This window comes from Trematomus bernacchii, unplaced genomic scaffold (genome assembly GCF_902827165.1).
Source record: "Trematomus bernacchii unplaced genomic scaffold, fTreBer1.1, whole genome shotgun sequence".
In the NCBI taxonomy this organism is placed as follows: domain Eukaryota; kingdom Metazoa; phylum Chordata; class Actinopteri; order Perciformes; family Nototheniidae; genus Trematomus; species Trematomus bernacchii.
In genome coordinates, this window is record NW_022988050.1 from 9,217,135 (window position 1) to 9,241,734 (window position 24,600).

General features: G+C 42.1%; 3 protein-coding genes across 4 annotated transcripts in view; 1 reads left to right on the forward strand and 2 right to left on the reverse strand.

Moving 5' to 3' along the window:
• Positions 1-368: 368 nt before the first annotated feature.
• On the reverse strand, positions 369-10,035 carry oat (ornithine aminotransferase). Its single transcript, XM_034119279.1, has 10 exons — positions 9,891-10,035; positions 8,358-8,577; positions 7,988-8,212; positions 7,796-7,891; positions 7,312-7,439; positions 6,190-6,312; positions 5,182-5,310; positions 4,905-5,018; positions 1,654-1,798; positions 369-1,228 (listed from the first exon to the last, which is right to left on the reverse strand). Exons 2-10 carry the CDS (start codon positions 8,548-8,550, stop codon positions 1,068-1,070), a joined length of 1,314 nt encoding a protein of 437 aa, XP_033975170.1. The 5' UTR covers positions 8,551-8,577; positions 9,891-10,035; the 3' UTR covers positions 369-1,067.
• A 333-nt stretch (positions 10,036-10,368) lies between these two features.
• The window catches only part of lhpp (phospholysine phosphohistidine inorganic pyrophosphate phosphatase), a 32,929-nt gene continuing 18,697 nt past the window's right edge, over positions 10,369-24,600 (forward strand). The window contains exons 1-5 of the mRNA XM_034119281.1: positions 10,369-10,523; positions 22,321-22,508; positions 22,981-23,134; positions 23,227-23,290; positions 23,385-23,477. Of these exons, the coding sequence (XP_033975172.1) occupies positions 10,393-10,523; positions 22,321-22,508; positions 22,981-23,134; positions 23,227-23,290; positions 23,385-23,477 (630 nt within the window). The 5' untranslated portion in view covers positions 10,369-10,392. The remainder of the gene's footprint in view (positions 10,524-22,320; positions 22,509-22,980; positions 23,135-23,226; positions 23,291-23,384; positions 23,478-24,600) is intronic.
• LOC117473609 (zinc finger BED domain-containing protein 1-like) lies at positions 14,593-17,392 on the reverse strand. 2 transcript variants are annotated; one of them, XM_034119280.1, is made up of 3 exons: positions 16,382-17,392; positions 15,456-16,055; positions 14,593-15,286 (listed from the first exon to the last, which is right to left on the reverse strand). In XM_034119280.1, exons 2-3 carry the CDS (start codon positions 15,894-15,896, stop codon positions 14,873-14,875), a joined length of 855 nt encoding a protein of 284 aa, XP_033975171.1. In that variant the 5' UTR covers positions 15,897-16,055; positions 16,382-17,392; the 3' UTR covers positions 14,593-14,872. The 2 variants fall into 2 exon arrangements, 1 of the variants encoding a protein (XP_033975171.1); XR_004555045.1 differs by having other exon boundaries at positions 14,956-15,286.

Below are 24,600 nucleotides of genomic sequence, written 5' to 3' on the forward strand. Positions count from 1 at the left end.
TTTGTGTTCAACACCTGCCATATAAGGGTGTTCACTTCATTTGAGAACTTATTTTCATTCAGTAAAGGCACAGCACCATCTAGTGTTACTTCTAGAGTCATTTCACAATATGCCTGTTTTTACCTTGACATTTGAAATGATCTGTATGCTTTGCTGTGTTGGGTGAATAATGTCAACCCGTTATTGTGGTTAAATGACTTTAAAATCCCTTCAAATATGTGTACAGTTGGGTGTGAAAAGAGCTGCTTCAGCTTTGATCTCGATCCCTTTTCTGAGTCAATGTGCTGATTTTTAGCTAACTGGAAACTCTGAACGTTCTTCCTGAAACAGGCCTCTGAATTATTTTACACAAAAAGCAGGACAGGGAATATAACTGCAATAATTTATTTGAGGCTCAGTGGATTATGCAAAAAAAACTTGAGGCAATTTGCCAGACAAACATTTACATTGTTTTGTAACAGATTAAACATTCATCCAAAGGTTAATTGTTAACAACGTACAGATACATGGGATTGTGGATTAAAACGTCATGAAAGATTTTCCAAGAATAAAACTTACTGTAATTGCACTATAATTCTGACCTATCTTTTAAAGATTCGGAATCTGGAAATATTCCATGCATTTCAAGAATTTAAATGTGCGGAAACCCTGGTGTTGAGAGTATAGCTGGCCCAATATGCAACTTCTTTCACAACTTCTTTCAAGTCCTGCACAACAGTCAGACTTAACCGAAATAAAGAAAAGTGTACATCTCAAAATTCCAATAAATCTTCCCAGCTTTCTACTGCACTGGCAACGATTCTTTTTTTCAAATGAAAAGGTTTTGGTGTTGCCATCTTACCTAAGACAGCCTTACAGAACCTTTTCTTGACAGCAGTTTTTCTGTATAAAAATGTAGCCTCATAGAAGCACTCTACACAGTCTCATTCTACTGTATTTCTACAGTAATATACTTTAAAGGACCCCCTACATTTGAAATGAAAAGAAACTACTGAATGTTAAGCAACAATTTGACAGGATTATCGTCATGAAGGTGGCCTGTGCATTGTGGAAATGACGGTTGTGGTTCAGAAGGACAAGATGGTTCTCTGGATGATGTCGATACATTCGTGCATCTCGTCCTCTTTAATGACGAGGGGGGGTGCCAGGCGGATGATGTCACCGTGTGTGGGCTTGGCCAGCAGTCCGTTGTCACGAAGGCGTAAGCACACCTCCCAGGCGTTATAGTCTGTGGGAAGTGTTCAAATATGGAAATCAGATAAAGCGAGCTGCAAATCATTGTTTACACTTCAATTGTCTTACAAAGGACATTGTAGGAATGGCAAGTGTGAAGGTGCCGTAAATAAGGAGAAATCTACCCCAAAGTAAAATTCACTTTTAAATATGTTGGGAATCTCACTTTCAAATTTGTATTTTTAAAACAGTCCAACCTAAAGATGGATAGCAAATAGCCCCAGTATAGTCCAGACTCCAAGGAAATGTTATCCAAGTCACTAATTCAAATCAAACAAGCCTTCCTTTAAAAAAAATGACCGAATGACATCACAAATTGTTGTCTTGATGCTGATTTCCAGTACATATAGACAGCAATTTCATACTTGTATACTAGACTCAAACCCTAGTAGTTTAAATTGTGTGGGTTAGGATTGTTACTTTTGGTCTCTTTGATGACGACTGCGTTGAGGAGGCCTTTCCCTCTGACTGTTGTCACGATGTCTTTGGGCAGTTTGCTCAGCTCGCTCCGCAGCAGTTCTCCCATCTTCTGAGAGTTCTCTGCCAGCTTCTCCTCCTCAAGCACCTGCAAAATTAATCATTTCCAAAAATGTAACATGTGTACTTTTCTTCTGATGCTTAATAGTCTATGGAGGTAGGCTGGGGCGGCTTTGGCTGAGGAGGTGGAGCAGTTGTCCACCAATCAGTGGATGGTTAGATCCCAAGCCCATCAGTCAACATGTCGAAATGTCAACTAGTCAAAGTATCCTTGCGCAAGAGCACTGGGCACATTGGGTACTTATCAAAAATAGCTCCCAATGGTGTGTGAATGTTAGGCCCCGGCTCCACGAGGACAAATATGGCAAAAGGCATCGGAGTAACGCAAATGCAACCGCAAAAAACCTTCCGTCCCCACGCAATATACACCGGATTGTGTCAAGCTCCACGAGACGGCTCCGTTTACATCCAAACTGCTGGAAAAGCTGCAGTACATATGCCGAACCTGTACGTGGCGCTGTAACTTCCTCCACAAAAGCAGCAACTTCCTCCACAAAAGCAGCGAAGAAGAATGGTTGACATGGCTGCACTTCTGTGTATTCTCCGCGGTGGGGGCCGACAGAACCGGGCAGAGTTTTTCGCCGGTCAGCGTGTGTTAAAGTTTAAATCTTCCGGACAAAATTATAAAAGTGCCGGTCAAAGGTCTTCATTGTTATTTATTGAGCTTTAAAACAAATGAATAACGACGATATAATGATATGTAATCATCAAATACACGGAGCCTGTCTCTTTTTCCTCTCTTCTGACAGCGTCAGTGTCTGTCTCATGCAGCAGCTGATCCTGTAATGAGTGACCCGACAGTAAAAATCAGGGTTCCTGCAGGTTTCGCCAACTCAAATTTAAGACTTTTTAAGACCTTTTTAAGACCACTTCGAATAGAATTTAAGACCTATTTCACGGCAAGAAAGTATGAAGGAAAATGGCTATGAAAGAAGAAATACGTCCCATAACAACATTCAACATAAGAACAATGACTGAACATAACAGCATAACAGTACAGAACTGTGTTAGCCAAAAAGTGTGTATGTGTCTCTGTGTGTGCTTGTGTTAGGGCTGTGCAATTAATCGTATTTGAATCGCCTTAATCGTGGCCTGCCACAATTACAAAAACAACATAATCGAAAAAAACTATTATTTAGCTTTGCTAGGTTGTGACAGTGCACTACAACATATTTGATCTAATTAATTTTAGTCTAATTTATTTTTATTTATCATATTTATATATGTTTAGTAGCTTGTGGAAGTGCGCTCCAAAATATTTGTTGATCTTGTTTATTGGTATTTATTATTTTGATATTATTTATTTAAATATATCATTTATTTAATTTATTTTTGTATTGGTTTTTCAGTTGAATTATACGTTCAGGGTAATCAACAGTTAAAAAGATACTGTTCAAATTATTATTTGTTTTAAAGTTCAATAAATGGATGTTTTCAAAGTCAATGAATAATCTTATTTAATAATCGTGATATCAATTATTGACCACAATAATCGTGATTATGATTTTTGCCATAATCGAGCAGCCCGTGTGTGTGTGTGAGAGAGAGAGAGAGAGAGAGAGAGAGAGAGAGAGAGAGAGAGAGAGAGAGAGAGAGAGAGAGAGAGAGAGAGAGAGAGAGTAACAAGAGCTATATTCAGAGCTCTGCTGCCTTGGCTACAATCTTTCATCGTTGCTGTTGTATGATTGGTGTTTAGCTACGGTATTTAGCGTATACACACTACAGCACCTCCGCTTTTAGGGTTGACGTCGAAGACCCAAACGTCGCCCGGAGGTCCAACGGTGTTGTTGCGGGAGCTGCTGCACTAGCTAACGCTGCACTAGCTAACGCTATATTAGCCAAACAAACGCCAATTTCTTTTGCAAAAGGTGCAGCGGGCTTCAAACACGTTCCCCTCCACTGGTTTCAACCAAGCACTAAATTCGATGTTTTCCAACCAAATACGGTTGAACTTACACTTCTCCAAATTTATTTGTAAGTAGATTCGAAGAGACATGAGTTTCTGACTGCCGCTAGCTGAAGCTTGGTTGCTAGGTTACTAGCTGGGTGTTCTCCGTTAAGGGGCCGGGGGAAACAAAGTTAGTGATTACTGGTTCCATGTTGATTTATTTCAATACAAATTGTTGGGGGGAACTGAAAGGCTATTACCGTTACTTTGCAGCCCGGACAAGTCCCCCAAAACACATTTTAGACGCGATCGCAACACAGAAGTACCTTTCAAATCCCATCATTTTTAAGACCTTCTAAATCATATTTAAGACCTTTCTTATTTTTTTTGTCATATTTAAGACCTTTTTAAGGCCTTAAATTCAGATTATCAAATTTAAGACTTTTTAAGACTTTTTAAGACCCCGCGGGAACCCTGAAAAATGAACATATTTATAACTAGTTTAGGTAGTTTGAGAGGTAATTAAAATAGCTAAGGGTGATGATCTGACTTGAAGTGTGTGTTTTGCTCCCGCTGCATCACAGCGGCAGGAGCTGCGTGTCTCCGTCCTGTCAGATTAGACTTCACTCGCGTTTATGTTCATATCGAGATAAAGATAAATAATCTGAATTCAAGGAGGAGCTCCTGTAGATGTTGCACAAAGAACTGTAGCATGGTCAGTAGCGACTGGAGCACGATAGCAACCCTGCGGGGGAGAGGCGGGGAGAGGCGGGGCTATGAAAACGAATGACCGTATAGGCGACTCCACGGCCCCGTTGGACCCCCCAGAGCGCTCCGTTCCCAGATCTATCCACCTTTGGACCCGTTGTCGTTTGCGGGGTCTGTTTCTACGTTTCCCTTACGGCGTCGTCGAGCTTAGAGGGCTATACGCATGAGAAATATGCGGATTCAACCCGTTTTCGTCCCCGTGGAGCCGGGGCCTTAGTCTCCCTGAGCAGGTTGCAACTTGGACGTCAGCCTGAATGGCACTGGCAGCCTTTGCCTCTGAAGCATGTGAGCAAACAGGTGATTGTTGTACACGTAAAAGTTCGCAAAGAGTGGAAAAGCGCTGTATAAATGTTGTTCTATTTAACATTTAACAGTAGAAGCTTTCAATTATTTGAACTTTAAGGTATGTTGCATATTATAGTGTAAAGAAATAGAGGTTGTTTGAGGGTAGACAGGCAAGTACATTTTGGACACTGACCTCTAGTGCAGCCATGGCGACCTGACAGGCCACGGGGTTTCCTCCATATGTGGACCCGTGCTCTCCAGGCTTGATGGTCAGCATGATCTCATCATCACACAGCACAGCCGAAACCTGCGGCACACAAACACAGACCAGTTCAATCAAAGGTTAAAGTTACGTAACTAATCTGATTCATACTCCTGTCCAAAATAACTGGACTCTGGAGTAATTGCAAAATAAATCTGTAATACATTTGTTAACAAGTTAGACATAACAACGTAACAAAAGTGCTTACAGGGTAAACTCCTCCAGAAAGGGCTTTGCCCAGGATCAGGATATCTGGGCGGACCTCCTCGTGGTCCACAGCCAGGCGCCGGCCGGTCCTCCCCAAGCCCGTCTGCACCTCGTCATTGATCCACAGCACCTGCACAAACATAAGAGGACTTTAGTTGTAATTTTGCGCTGGGTGTATTTGTTTGACCCGTAGATTCATTAACTTACAATTTGTAAAAACTGATGGAGCTACATTATTTTTTAAGCCAGGTTATCCCCAGGGGGGCTTTGACTAGGGGGAGATTCAGGGAATGAAAGTGAAATGTGGCATAAAATGAAGTTAAATCAAGACAAAGTAAAGTGATACAATAGTTTTGGGGAATGTTACAGTTTTCCCGACTTCAGAGTCAGAAACTATAGTGCCATGAGACAGACCTTTTTTATGTATTGGGCTAATTATGCTCAATTGTTGAGTGTCTATGGGATCCAATAACTTAATCATGATCCAATTGGCATTTAGGAATAAAAAAAACTAATCAAAACTAAGCAAGGCACTTCTTTAGTGACTTTATGTTTATTTGATGTGAACAATGGAATTCTTCAGGTGTATGGATATCATATTTGAAAATGTGTACTGAAATCAAAAACACAAAATAGATTCCCCCATGGTTGCAAATAATGGCAGATCTACTAACGTTCATTAGCTGAGCAAAATAAACCTGTCATTTTTGGCACAATTTAACTTTGCTGCTCTCAACTTGAATTAAATGACTTAACCCGGTCTCTTCTTGTGAAAACAGGTCACCTGGAAGTCTTCTCTACTTAAGTTTGTACAAGATAACAAAATACATAAAGGGCAAAAATGAAGCGCAGACTGCCGTTTGCCCTCAATTAATTTGAGGTTAAGGAGGACACAGTCTGCCGCTGCTGTGTGTTTGTGCTTCATGTCTTTGAACTCCTAAGAGACATTCATAATTACTAAATATTTGTTAGATTTTTTTTGCATTTTCATTATTTTTGTGTGACTCACATTGTATTTGGTGCAAAGTTCTCTGACTGTGGTCAGGTAGCCCTTGTCTGGCACCACCACACCAGCCTCCCCCTGGATGGGCTCCACCATGAACGCAGCAACATTTGGGTCCTGAAGAGCTTTCTGGAGTAAAAAAAAACAAAACTAGTCAGACATTTATTTCTGTTACCAAAGGTAACCCTTTCAATAAATACGAGCCGCTTTAGTCAAACATTAGGGTTCCTATGTTAACATGGAAAAGCAAAAGCTTCTAAGATAACATATGTGTAGAAATATGCAACTGCAAAAGGTGATTGGGCCCCTGTGTTTACATAGTGAAGGATTCATGTCTGCTTGTTCTGAGGAAGTTTATGAATTAAACATTGTTTTTTACCTTAAAAGTGGACTGCCAAATTTCCACATCAAAGTCTGTTTGCAGGTCTTTGGGAGTGCTACAGAATATATTAAAAAAGAAATGCATGCATGTTTTTTTATGAAGCCTTTTTGTGACTCCAGAGGCAGCTGGGCAATTTCTTAAAGATTCCCTCAAGTGATATTGCTTGGGGCGGATGACTGTACATCTGAAAATGAAAGAAACCTGGGGGTGTGGAGTTGGAAAGATGCATTGATTAAAATAAGACATTCTCTCTGGGTTATTTGTGTTCCTCCAGGTTAGTCTTAGCCAGGAAAACATTGTGAATGCCGTGCAATTTGGCTGCAGATGTGACATTCCTTCCTGTTGGACCCACCCAGCAGAAACATGAACACTGAAAATAAGCACAAGGAAACTTTTGCTGCCTCTAACGTCAGTGTTTCCTCTTTAATTCCAGTAATAAAGTTAACCACTAATCTTGCAGGTGAACTTTTCTTGTAGTTAGTTAGGTACGTTGTTTAAAGAGAGTCCAGAATCTGGTGAGTCTGGTTTGCTGTGGCTGAAACCTCACCCTTTAATTTAAGCATTTTACAAGGCACTTGACAGCTGTGTTTGAGTCAAAGGTGAAGACACTTTTTCACAAATAAGCTGCTTGTGAGAGCCTGAAACTCTCACAGGTCATTCCACCGAAGTGACACTGTGTCTAACAATGATATTCAAACAAAAATTAAAAAGACTGTGCGATATGTAGATTGCATCAAAAGCGGTACCTCCAGTTCTGGGATGTTGTTGTAAGGGATGATTTCAAAGCCTGGCATGAAGGGACCGAAGCCTTCATAACTGCTGGGGTCTGTTGAGCTGGAGATGGCTGCCATGGTGCGGCCCCAGAAGTTTCCATCTAACAAACACGGAGTAAATGAGATGGAATATTCATCATGCTGCTCTTAGTTTACATAATGTATGACATGTGGTACCTGTTGTCACCTTATCCTGTTGTGAGCATCGGATTAAGGCTGAGTTGGTAATGTATTGTGGTATTATCCTAAATGTAAAGGATCACTGTAAAAATGTTTGTATTTGTATAACATTTAACTCAGTATCTAAATGTACAATGTGATTCAGAGTGTTACCGCGAGGTTGTCAAGAGGTTGACATTTACTTCTGAAAAATATTCTCTGACAGCTTAAGTTTTAGAAGTATTGGACTCCATAACTGTTCCTATAACTAGTCTATTGAGACATATGGGTGACTTACCGGCGAAAACTATTTTGGCCTGGTTTTTAGGAACGCCCTTCACATTGTAAGCCCACTTGCGGGCAAGCTTGCAGGCCGTCTCACCACCTTCAACCCCTAAATGTAACCCAAAAAAAAACATGTCAACACTTATACTGTAATAACCTCTTAAGGTGTTTCATACAATTATCCTTAGGCGTTTCCTGACAGTACCTGTATTCATGGGTAACACTTTGTCATAGCCAAACAAGCCTGTGACGTACTCCTCGTAGGCTCCCAGCACATTGTTGTAGAAGGCTCTGGAAGTCAGAGTGAGTTTGGAGGCCTGAGCATTGAGCGCAGCTATGATCTTTGGGTGGCAGTGGCCCTGGTTCACTGCACTGTAAGCACTCAGGAAGTCATAATACCGGTTGCCATCCACATCCCACACATAGATGCCTGGAGTAAAGAAGACCAGTTTGATGATTCATAAGTGATGTTAAGCATGTTGAGACAGATCACCAGAGCCTACGGGCAACACAAATGCTGTGCTTTTCTATTAACCATATTTTAATTTAGTTGTCATACGACACTCTTGACTCACCCTTCCCCCTCTCTAAGGCCACAGGCAAGGGGTGGTAGTTGTGCGCTCCATACTTGTCCTCTTGTGTGTAGATTTCCTCTGAAGTTAGCTGGCGGTCAAATTTGAGTTTGGACGCGGCAGTGGAGGCAGAGTGGACACTTCGACTCAGAACGGGGGCGACACGGCTCAGGTTGCGGCTGAGGTGGAGAATCATTCCCTTTGTGGTTGTATGCTGCAAAGTCTATAATAAAAAGAAAGTACAAAAAAAAGGAAAAACAATTTAGATTGCATCAGTGCTGAACTTATGATAACAAATAGAGTTGCTCTGTTCGAAGCAGTACTAGAACAGCACACAATAATTGATAAACATTTAGTTGATTAATTGGAAACTATGGTAATAATAGCTTACTTATGGGTTTTAGTGGAAGCAATGATGAAAAACAACACCTGTATAACCAGCCTTTTAAATATACGTGTTACTCCCATCATTGGCAGTGATGCTCTTACCCTGAACAAAACAAAGAAGTGCCTCTAAAAACAACACACACCGTTGCTACAAAAACATGGCTTGGCAGATCTGCTGATCAACAAATCTCTTTCATCGCAACACAATAGCGGATGAACATACTTTTGATGGATGTGGGATTGGCAAAAGATTAACCTAAAGCAGCACAGCAACTCAACTGGGATGTTCCTGACTTTTCTCTTTGGTCGCCATCATAGTTTATGAAACTTCCATTCGTGGTTATCTGTAACATGTAAGCTGTTCCCTTGCTTCTGATCATTTATAGAATGCTACTTTCCAAATGTTTAAAAATGTACCACTCAGAATGTGGTCTTCATAATGTTTTGGCACTGAGTGCTTGTGAGATTATCACACCATCTTTCACTAATGCTTGTGGCATTTAAGTTAGATGGGAACATAATAGGCAAATTCAATTCCCTGAAGTCAAACCCACTTTTCCAACTGTTACATGCAGTGGCATAAGTTACAACACTGACAAGAAAGGAGTTGAAACATTACCAATGGCTAACAGTGAGGATGACTTGGCTCTGGATTGGCAATAACCTTGAATCGTGAATAAATAAGCAGAGCAAACAGACAGCACCTGGCCTGTGCTACAAGGACAGTTTGTAGACTGTACATACCCCCCTCTGCTCTTCGGACATGATTGGTTCCTGGGCTGCTGCCTCCACAACACACCCACACACATTAACGTTACGTAAAAGAGCTAAATAAAGACCACGAGTATGAGTTTCTGTTAACTGATACCCTTTAAGCAGCTCCCAGAAACGAACCAGTACTGCCCAATAGTATTATATAATATGTTAACATGCAGAATAATCTGAAATTCAACGTGACACCCAACGGCTTTGTGGATATAAACGAATGTTTCTCTGTTTAAGATAGAAGCTAACCAGACACAGGTGCTTCACGTCCGTTATTTATAAACCGAGTAGCTAGCTAACGTTAGCCTTCAATTTCCTGATGCCAGGAATGAAATACCAAGAAAGGTTAGCAGAGAGGAGACATAAATGGAAGTGAAACGGTACCAGAAAGAAGTCAAGCGAAGATACAACACTCTTGAATCGCGAGTGATGCCTGTGTTGTCCGGTGGATGAAGCAGATGGTTGGTTCTGGTGCGGATTATGATGTGCCTCTGCCTGGCTCTCTGCTGCTGACTGGAGACCTGGCAACGCTTCGTGCGTCAGAAGACCCGCCCACTATGTTGCAACTTTCCCAACGATTGCATCGATCAATCAAAACTACCCCCCCGAAAAATTTGCAGCAATAATAATCACACTCATCACCAATTAAACCAGTGACACTGTATCGTCCAGTTATTTAAAAATAAATTCATAGTGGCGGTATCAATTATAATACTTTTTTTTTTAAAAAGCTAATTTGACTGCGACATATTTTAGGGACTCACTGTGTCTGTAAGTATCATAAATACGGATCAATTAATATTAATTGTTACGATATGAGTTCACATTAGTTCATGTCAGCCTGCCTCGCTTCTCGCGCATGCGCCTTTAAGACTGTCATTCTGCAATGGCTGACACGGACTGGCCAGGCTGTGGGAAGAGTTTGAAAGGTGTCATTTTGGACATGTGTGGTGTGTTGTATGACAGTGGGGAGGGCGGGGGGGTTGCCATTCCTGGATCAATTGAAGCAGTGAAAAAGTAAGTGACCAGGTAGTGAGTTGTTAGAGATGTTAGCTTCTTGGATCTTGAGAATACCTAAAGAGCAAAGTGCGTACTCGCTGCTTGCTACTAACGTGTGGATACTGGCACTTCCTTGCAAGAATGTGGCTCTGTGTGCATGCATTAGAAAACCCTGGATGCATATTTAAACAAACACAGAGGTGTCTCCTTCTCAGTGTTACTTTGTTGGCTCAGACTGTAGAGGTTTCTCAATACTCTAATTTCCCCTCCTCGACTCCTCGGTCCTTCGGTAGTGACCCGGGTTGCGGTCGAATAGTCCAAAAATCAGCTCCTAAGTTCTAACCCTATCGTCTATTCCTTGACCGTGAAACGTCACGGGGTTAAGGGATAGTGGATAGGAGAATTCAAAAGGATTTAGGAGAAGAGACTGCGGTACTTTAGAGAATCCGACTGCACTTTCACTATCCGACGTGTTTATGATGCGCCAGCGGACGTCATAAATGTGCGTCTGCTGCTGTGGGGAAACTATGGAAACTACAGTTTTCTATACAGCGGACTACAACATGGATGTATAATAAGAACGAGGGACTACTGTAAACTCATCTAGAGGTTGCGGTCGAATAGTCCAAAAATCAGCTCCTAAGTTCTAACCCTCATCTAGAGACTCTGCACCGTGCTCTGATGCTGTTGTTTTATGCTTTATGAACGGGGACAACAGAGAAACATATTCTTCATGACCAAAGTTGGAATTGAAATAAAAAAGGAAAGTGAAACTTATGCTCGTCACCCTCTCCCTCCGGTCCACATTAATACGGAGTTGTGCAATATGGCAGACCATCTCGCACATGCGCAGTAGCCGATCGGGCAGGTGGACGCATAGATATATATAAACACACTTTTTAGAGATATACCTTTTTCACACACAACGTACAACCATTTACTAAATTAAACCATATCCCATCATAATACGAGCAAATAAAAAGGCACAACAATAAATATATTATGTGTGTGTGTGTGTGTGTGTGTGTGTGTGTGTGTGTGTGTGTGTGTGTGTGTGTGTGTGTGTGTGGGGGGGGGGTTGTTAAGATCCAGGTCCAATGGGGGCAGAGGGGAGAGGTGGGTTCAGCATCCTACAGGAAATGTCATTTGCATGTAATATTATTTATTAATATGGAATGATATAACTGGAGTTTGTTATCCTTTAATTTTACTTGATTAATTATATTGCAGGTTGTGGGTAACAGCCAGTCCATGGTAGCAGCACGGGAACAGCTTATTCCTCTGAACTTGTGTGCTTTCCGTTAAAAAAAAAAAAAACGATAAAGAAGTGCCTCAGTGTTCTCACAACAATTACCATTTGTGCCAGACAAGTTGACCGGTCACAAACTGGTAACAACAACACATATGGCACCAATGCCTTTCCTTAAAGGAGATAACAGACGTCAGGAGATTTTTTGAAATACTAACATAAAATACACATTCTGGTACTCTCTTGAGAAGAAAAATAAATACATCTATTACTACACGACATATTTAAAAAAATGAATGCCATTTTTGTGTTTTGTTACTTTGTAATGAAAGCTGAACCTGCTGCTCCTCACAGAGAGAAGAGGGAAGAGGCTGTGTGAATTACTTTACATTGTGGATAAGGGTGGATAGCCCCCGTTCTGTGTGGCAAAATGAAAGACAGCCCACACACCTATCAATCATCAAACCGTGGGGTCTTATTTCATTAATAATGTTGTATCGATGTATAGAGATGTACTACAGCAAAAGTATTCTCCGTCGGGACTTTCTGCAACAACACCACGCCGTTATCGTGATTCTGATTGGCCAGAAGACCATCAAAGATGTTTTTATTGAGAAGACGATCACTACGTGACAAAAGTTTTCAAAACCGTTTCTAGTCTTCGATATTTCCAAACAAGTGGCTACTGAAATCAATCTTACTAAAGTGCTGTCTGTGCAATTTACTCCGCGCGAGTTGGCGGACTTTATTTTGCTTACTTTAACATCATTTTTCATGGTGGGGCTAAGCCATTTCTTGGTATGGCTGTAGCCTATCCCAGCCATACCCTGGCGCCGCCACTGGGTACAGTGTGTAGGTGTGTGTGTTGTACAGTGTGTAGATGCGGCAGACAGACGGGTCTCAGTTGGTTTGGTGGCCTATGCTTACTTTTAATACTTGTAAATACAACTTTTGGCCCGTAATTTCAATTCCCCATTTCAAGGTTCAAGGTTCAAGGTTCAAGGTTCTTTATTGTCAATCTGACATAGCAGAGTAATTATGCAGTTGAAAATCTTATGTCACAGGCTTCTCCAACAATGCAACATAATAACATAATAACAATAAGAGCATGAGCAATACAAAAATAATAATAGTTATAAAAATGAAATAAAGTTATGATGTGGAATAGTGCAGTACGAGTCTATATACAAGTTATTGGAATGATATATATATATTAGGTATTAGATACATACTACTGAGTAGCAGATGAATGTTTGATGTTGTTTCAACAGTTCAATTTTTTAACAATCTCACTGCCCGCGGGAAGAAACTGTCTCCGAATCTTCTTGTCCTTGCCAGGATGCTGCGGTAACGTCTGCCAGACGGCAACAGAAAGAACAGTTTGTGGCTGGGGTGATGGGGGTCTTTGATAATCCGTAGTGATTTCTTCCTGAGCCGCTGGGAGTAAAGGTCCTCCATGGATGGCAGCTCCGTCCTGGTGATGTGCTGTGCAGTTTTCACCACCCTCTGTAAAGCCTTACGATCGAGGTCGGTGCAGCTGCCGTACCAGGCCGTCATGCTGCCAGTGAGGATACTCTCTATCGTGCACCTGTAGAAGTTGCAGAGTATCCTGGAATCCATTTTGAACCTCCTCAACCTGCGGAGGAAGAAGAGCCGCTGTCGAGCTTTCTTGGTGATGGTGGTGGTGTGAAGAGACCATGTCAGGTCCTCAGTGATGTGGACCCCAAGGAACCTGAAGCTTTTGACTCTCTCCACCGTAGTCCCATTGATGGCGATGGGGGCGTGTCCCTCTCCCTGCTGCTTCCTGTAGTCCACAATCAGCTCCTTTGTTTTGCTGATGTTGAGATGGAGGTTGTTATCCTGGCACCAAGATGTCAGGTTTTCGACCTCCTCTCTGTACGCCGTCTCGTCATCGTCTGTGATCTGGCCGATGACGGTCGTGTCATCAGCAAACTTCACGATGGTGTTGGAGCTGTGTGTGGCCACGCAGTCGTGGGTGAACAGGGAGTAGAGGAGAGGGCTGAGCACGCAGCCTTGAGGGGCACCGGTGTTTAGAATCAGGGTGGAGGATGTGATGTTTCCCACCCGCACTGCCTGGGGTCTGCCCGTCAGGAAGTTCAGGATCCAGTCACAGAGGGCGCTGTTGAGCCCGAGATCTCTGAGCTTGATGGCCAGCTTGGAGGGCACAATGGTATTGAATGCTGAACTGTAGTCAATGAACAGCATTCTCACATATGTGTTCCTGTTCTTCGGGTCCAGGTGTGAGAGGGCAGTGTGGAGGGTGAGGGCTATGGCGTCGTCTGTGGACCTGTTTGCTCTGTAGGCAAACTGCAGGGGGTCCAGAGATTCAGGGAGGGAGGAGGTGATGAATAATTTGACTAACCGCTCAAAGCACTTCATTATGATGGAGGTGAGTGCTACTGGGCGGTAGTCGTTGGGGCAGGTGATTTTTGTCTTTTTGGGGACAGGAATGATGATGGAGTGTTTAAAACATGTGGGGACTACAGACTGCAGCAGGGACCTGTTGAAGACCGGTTGTCTGTGAACACCTCTGCCAGCTGAACTGCACACACCCTGAGAACACGGCCAGGGATGCCATCAGGTCCAGGAGCCTTGTGTGGGTTAACCCTTTTAAAGGATTTACACACATCTGCCCTATTTAAAACAAAAGGGCAGTGTAGCTCCTGGTCCCTCTGTACCTCCACAGCCCGGCTGCTCTCAAAGCGTGCAAAAAAACTGTTTAGCTCATCTGGGAGAGATGCGCACGCAGACACTCCCGCAGCACCCCCCGCTAGGGCTGTGCGATTATGGCAAAAATCATAATCACGATTATTTGGGTCAATAATTGATATCACGATTATTTTGACGATTATTCATTGACCATTTATTAAACTTTAAAACAAATAATATTTTACCAATAAACAAGGTCAACACATAATGGAGCGCACTTCCAAAACCATACTAAACATATATTAATATGATAAATAAAAATAAATTAGACAAAAATAAATTAAATCAAATATGTTGCAGTGCACTGTCACAACCTACTGACAACTCCTTAACATATAGCCAACATGGCCACCATGGCAAATGCTGGTAGGGCTGCTCATGTCATCTCTTAAAGATTTTTTGCAAGAAAAACCAGCCTGTTTACATGGTCTGGTTTCAGAGACGAGCGCAGGCAGGTGACAATATTGCCACCTGTACTGAAGACCCTCTCTGAAGAGGAACTTGTGGCTGGGATGCACAGATACTTCCTTGCCAGGATGGAGAGCCGTGGGTAGAACTTCCGGGATTCCCTCCACCACTTTAGTGGGTCCTCCTCAGCATCCAGTGGCACTGCCTGGAGGTAGGACTGTAGCTCAAGAGCTATGGCCTTGTCCTTTTCCAGAGCAGGTTGAGGTTCTGCAGCTTGGTCTACGGTGGCCTTGAAGAAGCTCCCCAGTCCCTTCTTTTTCTTCTTTGGTGCAGCTGCAGCAGCATCCTCCGTGTCATCTGCAGGCACCGCTGCCGTCTCAAGAGGGGCGTTCTCCTTGGAGTATTATAAAGAAAATAAGAATGACATGTTTAATCAGACTAAATGGTTATGGGTATTAACATTTATACCTAGAATTACATTATAACACTTTGACAACACATTCATTCACTTAATTGTATTTACTGTCAAATCTGACATTTTTATTTTTTATTATTATTATTACCATGAGTGTCATCACCCTCCTCATCTCAGTTGTCAGGCTGGCTTCAATGGATCCTCGATTGTCCTCACTGACATATTTGAGCTTGAATCTCGGGTCCAGGGCAGAGGCCATGTCAAGCAGCTCTTGTGTCGCTGCGTCATCATATTTATCATTGAGATAGTCTAGTATCTTCTTTTTTATGCTTTTTGTGAGGTCTGTGTCATCCTCCTGCACTGCCAGCAATGAGTTGTTGAAGAGGTGCAGGGTTGGTTTAAAAAAAGACACACTTACATACTTCTCTCCAGAAAGTGCGTCTGTGAATTCCACCAGAGGGCTAAGCGACTTATTGATTGCCTCCAGTACATCAACGTCCTGCCACGTGAGGGAGAGATGTCTGGTTTTTCGGTCGCTGGAAAGGACCTGGGCAATGGCCTTCTGCTGCTCGAGGACCCTGTCGATCATGGCCTGCCTAGATCCCCATCTGGTTGGACATTCTGTCTTTAGGGAGTGTTCAGGCAGATGCAAGTTCCCTCTTCTTTTTCCAACTGTAGGAGAAGCTGCTGACCAGCTTCTTGCAAAGCCCCACTGCACGGCCGATCCTGGGATCCTTCATTGCATTCTCTAAGATTACAACAAATACATATTATTTAGTATCATGATGATAATCATGATCTTCATCAAAGCATAATTTGGTGTGTTGTGTGTGTGAGAGAGAGAGAGAGAGAGAGAGAGAGAGAGAGAGAGAGGGAAAGAGAGAGAGAAAAAAAAGAGAGAGATGACAGAGTAGCTCACACATAACATAATAATAATAATAATAATAATATGTAATTAATATTATCATATTAAGAGAGAGATCATCAATGTTAATGACTTACTATTGCTATTATTGTTGTTGCTGTTGTTAAAATGACATATTACATACAACAGGAGGAAGGAATCCTGCTCACCTATGGCCAAGTGGAGTCTATGCCCGAAACACTGGAGCCTCATCCATCCATTGACCTCAGCCGCCAGCTTTATATTTGCGGCATTGTCCGTAGTCATACAGACGAGTTTATCCTCTTTTAACCCCCAAGCAGCCATCGCTTCCCTCAGTCCATGGGCGATGTTTTGCCCCGTGTGGTCTTCAGGGAAAAATGCGGTTTGGAGACACTTTGTCTTCAAATTGAAATCGGCATCGATATAATGAACTGTGAGGCTCATGTATAGCTCCATGGTGCGGCTAGACCATAGGTCCGTTGTGGTGGCAAAGTAGTCAGCTGAAGCCACATCTCTCTCAACTTCCCCACGGCATTTGTCATATAGCGCAGGCAGCGCAGACCTGCTGAAATAATACCGAGACGGCATCTCGTAACGCTTGTCCAACGTGTTGACAAGTTGCTTAAAGCCCTGGTTGCTAACAGTGCTAACTGGGCACATATCTTTAGCGATGTGAAATGTAATGGCACCTGTAATATCTCTGTGTCTCTGCGAGCTCGTCGCGTAGGCCGTTGCTCTGTGCAATGCGTCCTGAATCGATGACTGTGATGATGTTGTGGATGAAGTCGAGCGGGCATCTTTTTGGTCTGCTTTTTGTTGTATTATTGCCCCGTCGTATTGCACTTTGTGGTTGTATTTCAGATGATTAAAGAGATTGGTTGTGTTAGCGTGTGGTGCCAACACAACCTGGTAACAAATCCTGCACTGTACTTTGTTTTGCTCCACGTCGGACTCCTGAAAGCCAAAGTACTTCCAAATAGTGGAAATAGTTTTACCCTTCTTTTTAACGAGTTGCTGCTCTTGTTCTGACATCTTCGCTCGCGCTGAACACTCACACATGTCACTCCCACGTGGCCGAGTGGGCTTTTAGGGAGGGGCGAAAGCGCACCCAGCAAAATAATCGTATTTTGTCAATTATGCTGTTTTCATAATCGTCGCAAGCCATAATCGTAATCGCGATTAAAATACGATTAATTGCACAGCCCTACCCCCCGCTGCTCCTTTGTAGTCAGTCATTGTCCTTAGTCCCGCCCACATATTCCTAGTGTTACAGCCTTTGAAGTCAGATTCCACCTTGTCTTTGTACTGTCTCTTTGCATTTTTAATTGCTCTCCGGAGATCATACCTAGACTTCCTGTACTCCTCCAAATCTCCCGCTGTGTGCGCGATAGTGCGCGCTTTCAGTTTGCCGCGCAACTCACCGTTTACCCAGGGCTTTTGATTTGGGAATGTCCGTACAGAAACCTTCGGTACCACGTCATCGATGCATTTCCCAATGTAGCAGATGACAGTGTCTGTGTGTGTGTGTTGATGTTATTGTCCTCAAACACACTCCAATCCGTGGATGCAAAGCAATCCTGCAGTGCCTCATCTGACTCCTCGCTCCATCGTTGTACTGTTCTTGTTATCGGTCTGTCCCTTTTAAGTTTCTGCTTGTACGCAGGCAACAACAGTAGTGAGATATGGTCTGATTTGCCAAAGGGAGGGCGAGGGAGAGCCTTATATCCATTCCGGAAAGGGGAATAAACATGGTCCAGTATGTTTCCCCCGCGCGTCGGGAAGTTGATGTGTTGGTAATATTTTGGCAAAACCTTCTTCATGTTGGCGGTGTTGAAATCTCCGGCCACAACGAACGCCGCATCTGGCCGTGAAGTCTCGGTTTTATCAATAATCCCAAACAGCTGATCGAGTGCCGTGTTGTTGTCGGCGAGTGGCTGCGGCGGGATATACACTGCTGTTATCACAACAGATGTGAATTCCCTCGGCAGATGGAAGGCCCGACATGAGATCATGAGGTGCTCTAGCTGTGCGGAACAGTCCGATGAAATAATCTTCACATCTGAGCACCAGTTGTTGTTAGTCATTACACACACACCGCCTCCCTTACTTTTCCCCGAGTTTGCAGTCCGGTCCTGACGAAAAATAGAGAATCCCTCAGGGACAATGGCGGAGTCCGGGATAGCGGGGTTGAGCCAAGCGACCAGAGAGGGGGGGGATATATCCAGTCTCTGATTGTGTTACGTTATTATGAGAGTGCTCTCATACTTGTTTGATTCTGAAATTGTATATATTTATATAAACAGGGTTCGAGTTATGTGGGAGCCAATGGGAGCTGAACTCCCATAAGGAGGGGTCTGAGCTCCCACGGACGCAGTGAAATCATACATCTGTGGGGGTCGCTAATACATTACCAACAACCATTATTTTAATCACAAATAATGCATGTGTCAATGTAATGAGTATTATTGAAAAGAAAAACATGTTTTCCAAAAGAACAACGCATCTCTTGAATAACAATATGCCTGCACTGCACCTCTTGCACAATCTATGCCTGTGAGCGTGCTGCGCAGCCGAGATGATGTGTGTGTGCGTAGTTGAACCTTTTCATACAGGGCCGTGGTAAGTAGGGGTGCTGAGGGTGCTTGCGGCACCCCCTGATGGAGGACAGGGAATCTGCACGTCCACAAGATTAAATGGAAATATAATACAAATATAATACAAAAAAAACTAATTTTCGGCCTTGATGTTCACATTCATAATTAAGTAAAGATAACACCCTTTTCACCCCGGTTACATTTCCCATGTGCCCTGAGAGGCTCAGTGAGGTAAAGGACTCTGAGTGTTTAGTTCACTTTAGTCTAAGTTATCACAGTGTGTCTCAAACGGTTTTATCACAATTTATGTAAACAAATATTTCCAAGGCACACCTTTATAATTATTAGGATAAATAAAAACAGGTTTGAAATCATTCCAATGTATACTATAGGACAGTAAACCAACAATATCCTTTAAAACTGGAGAGATTAAAAAATATGGATAAATAAATGTTAACTGGTAAAATAAGATATAATTGAACCAGCAAAAATCTTGCCTAGGGCAGCAAATGGGTCAGAACCGGCCCTGGTGTCATCCCCACAGCACCCCCCATTCGAAACATGTTCCCACGGCTATGTACAACAATACGCCCAAGCTGGCCCTCCTTTAAAAAAAAAAATGACAGCTAGTATCTACCTCATTGTTTTGTTTTTAGAAAAACAAAAACTAGGTGTGTCTTGTTCTTGTTCTATCAGATGTTTAATGATTCAACATGTTTTTACACTTTCCTGTTTAGATTCTGCCTCGTGTTTGTTCTCATTGGGCCGTATGAAACAACATGTTCTATTCCAATGCTCAATTGCTCTAGGTCGGATTTCCTACTAACGTAATAGACACTTTGGACATTTATTAATCCTAGTAGATTGTGAGTCATCACTAGGCAAGGCGAGGCAAGTTTATTTATATAGCACCTTTCAACACAAAGCAATTCAAAGTGCTGTACAAAAATATAAGACAATAAGATCTAACAACACTAACATGTGTAGTCAAATTTGTCTGAAAATGATTTAGAAATGTTGCTTCATTTGGATGGAAAATGTGCGAGGCGAAAATGTACCTCACTCTTAGTTTATGAAATCATCAACTCACTATAGAAAAAAAAGAAAATTGGCATCAACAGCACAAAAACAAAACCGGTTGCAACCATGTTGTCAAAGTAGCAGCAAAAAGAGCCAATGTGATGTACTGCCCGCTTGTTTGTTTGAGAGCTTGAACAACAACTGACAAGTGAAGAAATGCATGGATGAAATGTTGATGTGTGGTTCAGTTGCCTCTATATGCATTGAATACAAACTGATGATTATTTGCGATGCATTTATGTGAAGCAGTATTTTATTGGTGTTGCTGGTTAAGATAAGTATGATGTCACTATTTTATAGACTAATATGTAGCTTTATCAATAATGCCGTGCCACATTTTATAAGCTATTTGTTTTGAATGTAAAGTAGTGAAGTGGGAGTTTAAACTAACAGAGATTTATGCCCGGGCAGCCGAAAATATGTTTTGTGTGCACACTTTTGGGCCTTTGGGGACTCCGTAGAATCACCGCAGACAATTACATTTCAGGAAGTTACTTTGAAACTTGCATGTAAAGTTTCACGCTATGTTTTGCTAAATGAAAGTTAAAACGTTTCACTATCACTCATATCACTTTGTCTGATCTCTCTCTCTCTCTCTCTCTCTCTCTCTCTCTCTCACTCTCTCGCCCTGTAATGAGTTGATTCAACTTCTTAATGTCAGTCTAAATAATACAATTATGTTGGTGCATCATGGCATGTGGCTCATTAAAAAAAAGTACAGCTATTATCTACCTCTTGTATAACTGGTCGGCTCCACCTGCATTAGCACAATGGACGAAACAAATACATTAAAGTAAAACCACTTTCCAGCAGTCAGCAGCACATTGTAAAAGCTGTTGATACAACTGTTCACATTCATAATTAAGTAAAGATAACACCCTTTTCACCCCGGTTACATCTTCCATTTGCCCTGAGAGGCTCAGTGAGGTAAAGGACTCTGAGTGTTTAGTTCACTTTAGTCTAAGTTATCTCAGTGTGTCTCAAACGGTTTTATCACAATTTATGTAAACAAATATTTCCAAGGCACACCTTTATAATTATTAGGATAAATAAAAACAGGTTTGAAATCATTCCAATGTCATTTCATTTCATTTCAAACCTTTATTTAACCAGATGGTCCCATTGAGATCATAGATCTCTTTTTCAAGGGAGACCTGCAGCATATAGGTTCCACATGAAACATAAAACAATAAAGGACATCATACATTATATTTACAGGATACATTTACATAGTTATAGACATTTACAAGTACCCATAGTATCAACGAGCATTTCATTTAGCCTAGCTTTAAAAACATGCAGAGGAATGAGATTGCTCAGTTTCAATTCTTGCTGAAGATTGTTCCAAGCAAGTGGATCTGCGCACATAAAAGCTGTCTTACCTAAGACAGTCCTTGCTCTTGGCACATGTATACTATAGGACAGTAAACCAACAATATCCTTTAAAACTGGAGAGATTAAAAAATATGGATGAATAAATAAATGTTAACTGATCAAATAAGATATAATTGAACCAGCAAAAATCTTGCCTAGGGCAGCAAATTGGTCAGAACCGGCCCTGGTGTCATCCCCACAGCACCCCCCATTTGAAACATGTTCCCACGGCTATGTTTTCATATTTAAGTTTGTAGCAAGTAGAGGGCTGCTGGCAGGCCCGGACTGGCCATCGGGAGGTTTCCCGATGGCCTAGCGATTTTTTTTTTTTAATGTAGGCTATTGTGAACACAACGCTGCGCAAATGTGGGTTTGCCTCACACAGGGTGACTGTCTGTCTACTTGATGTGGCATCTGTTTCATATGGGTGTTTCCATATATCTAGTCTCTTTATTTTCCCCTCAAAATGCACCACATTGATGCATTTAACTCCAAAATTTAAAAAAATATCTTAGGATTTGAGGTCCACCCCCAAAATATGTTCACATGGATAGGTTCCCAAATACATTTGCAATTTTTTTTAAATAGTAACCCCTGTCCATATGTTTATTATTGGTGCGTGTGTGTGTGTGTTTGAGTTTGTGTGTGCGCGTGCATGCGTGTGCACGCGTTATAGAGCTCAGTTTACAGTATAACTCGAACCCTGTATATAAATATATGTGTGTGTGTATATGTCCGCATCTGTAGCCTGTTATTGTCTCATTATACCGCACTGTCAATGAATTAAAAGTAAATATATAAGTCGTCATGAACACATCTGTCCATCAGACAAAGTGCTGCTGTGCCTCCTGTCATCATTAATGGACGTCTCTTTAAAAGGACCGCTCAGAGGAGAGGAGTTCTCATTTCTCTAACCGCCTGCTGCTTCCTCTCCTCGGTTCCCCTCCTCAGTCCTCCGCTCGCCTCTCCTGTGGGCGGCACGTCTCGAGGATAGGAGTCGAGGAGGGGAAATTAGAGTATTGAGAACCCTCTTGTGTGTGCTCCATCATCATCATTACGACCTTTTGACTTTCTTTAAGGCTCAAGGCATCGGACCTGCAGCTGCGCTTCTGCACCAATGAGACCCAGCTCAACAGAGAGGCGTTTGTGGACAAGCTCAAAAGGCTGGGCTTTGACATCTCTGTGTCTGAAGTCTTCTCTCCTGCTCCTGCAGCCGTAGCTGTCCTCAAGGAGAGGGGCTTTCGGCCTCACCTGCTGGTATATGATGGTAATGCTTTAAATTGTTCAAGACTTGTTGCATTTTGACGTCCATTGAACAATAAGCCTTTTGTTATCGCCCATACATCGAAAGAAAAGACCAAAACAACCCCAACTCTTCGAACCCCGTGCACATATATAGTTGAATAAAATCAAAAAATATCGAAATCAGAAATAGTTCAAGTACTTTGAGCAGAGCATGACAGTGTATGTTGGATAAACTCAATAAAATAGATTTTTTTATCTTCACTTATATTAAACAACATGTATTGTTGTGACTTATTAATGTGCAAAGTTCTTACACAACAATGGAAGTCTATGGCACAGAATAATAATATTTTGGCTATTCAGATAATACTTCTTGGTTTTGGTCTTCCCATTAGATGTGTTGCCTAGAATAAAATGTACAATTTCAGCAGACGTATCCTCATCCCCTTTGAATGACCCAACCCTAAAAAGTATTTATGTTTACTCCTCTTCAGGACTTCTCCCAGAGTTTGACAGTGTTGATAAGACCAACCCAAACTGCGTGGTGATTGGAGACGCAGCTGAAAAGTTTACCTACCAGAACTTGAACGAGGCATTCAGGGTCCTTATAGGCCTGGAGAAGCCAGTGCTGTTCTCCTTGGGCGGAGGGTAAGATAATATAAAATAGTCATTGCTATATTACCTATATTTCAACATGAAAAAAAAAAGTCAAAATACTTTTGATGTTACGCTCTTCCTAGGAGGTACTACAAGGAGGGAGATGGTTTAGCACTAGATGTCGGGGCGTATATGAAGGCTTTGGAGGTACAGTAGGTGCATCATTTGTTTTAATGTATTCATTAAGAAGAGCAGTTTGGCACGCGTAAACAATGACTCGTTAACTTTTTGTTCCTTTTAGTATGCCTGTGATTTAAAGGCGGAAGTAGTTGGAAAGCCTTCACCAACATTTTTCCAGAGTGTACTCAATGACATGGGGCTTCAACCGCATGAGGTACGTAACAAAAATGGGATTGAACACATAACCTCAATCTGATAGTTAGCATGATTTATTTAGCCACCAGCAGCTTGAACACTGGTACTCATACTGGAATTACAGAACAAAGCCAAGACACTGCCTGTTTGGTTGAGCACTCACTTTTTCCTCAGCAGGTGTCTGAACATGTGTTTTAATGTCTGGCACTGTGTGGCACTTATCAGTATCACAAGTATAAAGTATGTGCTGCAGTCTCTCTAAACATATCTATTTTTGTCCCTGGCAGTTAGCACTCTTTGCTAATCTTAGTTTAAGCCTCACCCTTTTCTCTGGGTTTCTTGTCTTTCACTGCTACATCTGCTGCTCTGTTCAAAGCCTTCTGTTGTTCACACTGGCTTTCATGCAGAGATGGTGGAGCATGTTTTTTCCTAAAATACAAATTCCTTGTTTGTTGAGCACCCACCTTAAACATTTTTATAAACTGAACCGTATCTCATTACAGAAGAAAGGACCAAACTTTTCGAGAAGTTCTATTCCTCTCACATTTCAATCTTTTCTTTTCTTGTTAACTTTCACAATTTATTTCAGAATGATCTTTTTACTAATAGGCAGTGGTGCGAACTCACGCTTGTGTGACAACAAGCACCAAGTCGTGGATAGGATTACTGAGAGGTTTATTTACAGAAACACAAAGAGATTGAAGCACATGCTGAACTACATCTGACAAGTACCGATTACCTTATTACCGACTCTTATTTAAAGTGGACCTATCATGCTATATTTGAATAATATAGTGTAGGACCATAAGGCATATTTAACAGATCATGCATTTTAGCCATGCCTCATTTCGCTCAATTTGAAAAATGTTAGCTCTGTTTTTGCAAGGGTTGATTCTGTGAGCAACAGCACCATCTAGAGGCCTGGCATATGTACTACAGCGTCTCCAGCGCTTTCGAACGGCAATGGCCGTGGCTGTCTCCTCCTGATAGGTGGAGAGTTGGCCCAATAGCTGTAGCGCCACCGTCCTGACGTCAGGACAGTGTTCAAATCTGGATCAGTTTTTATCAGATCCGTTGCAGCCCCTTTTTTAGAGATTTGGGTATGGAGGAAAATAGAGAGGGTTGTGTTTTCTGACACTTGG

Excerpts from the sequence above, each read along its gene's own strand:
- oat (XM_034119279.1), bottom strand. The coding sequence starts at position 8,550 with ATGATTCTCCACCTCAGCCGCAACCTGAGCCGTGTCGCCCCCGTTCTG. Across the intron at positions 5,311-6,189 it reads AACTTTGCACCAAATACAAT|GTGCTGTGGATCAATGACGA; the intron begins GTGAGTCACACA and ends ATGTTTGTGCAG. Across the intron at positions 1,799-4,904 it reads TCGCCATGGCTGCACTAGAG|GTGCTTGAGGAGGAGAAGCT; the intron begins GTCAGTGTCCAA and ends TTAATTTTGCAG.
- LOC117473609 (XM_034119280.1), bottom strand. The coding sequence starts at position 15,896 with ATGATCGACAGGGTCCTCGAGCAGCAGAAGGCCATTGCCCAGGTCCTT. Across the intron at positions 15,287-15,455 it reads GGAGGGTGATGACACTCATG|GAGAACGCCCCTCTTGAGAC; the intron begins GTAATAATAATA and ends TAATACTCCAAG.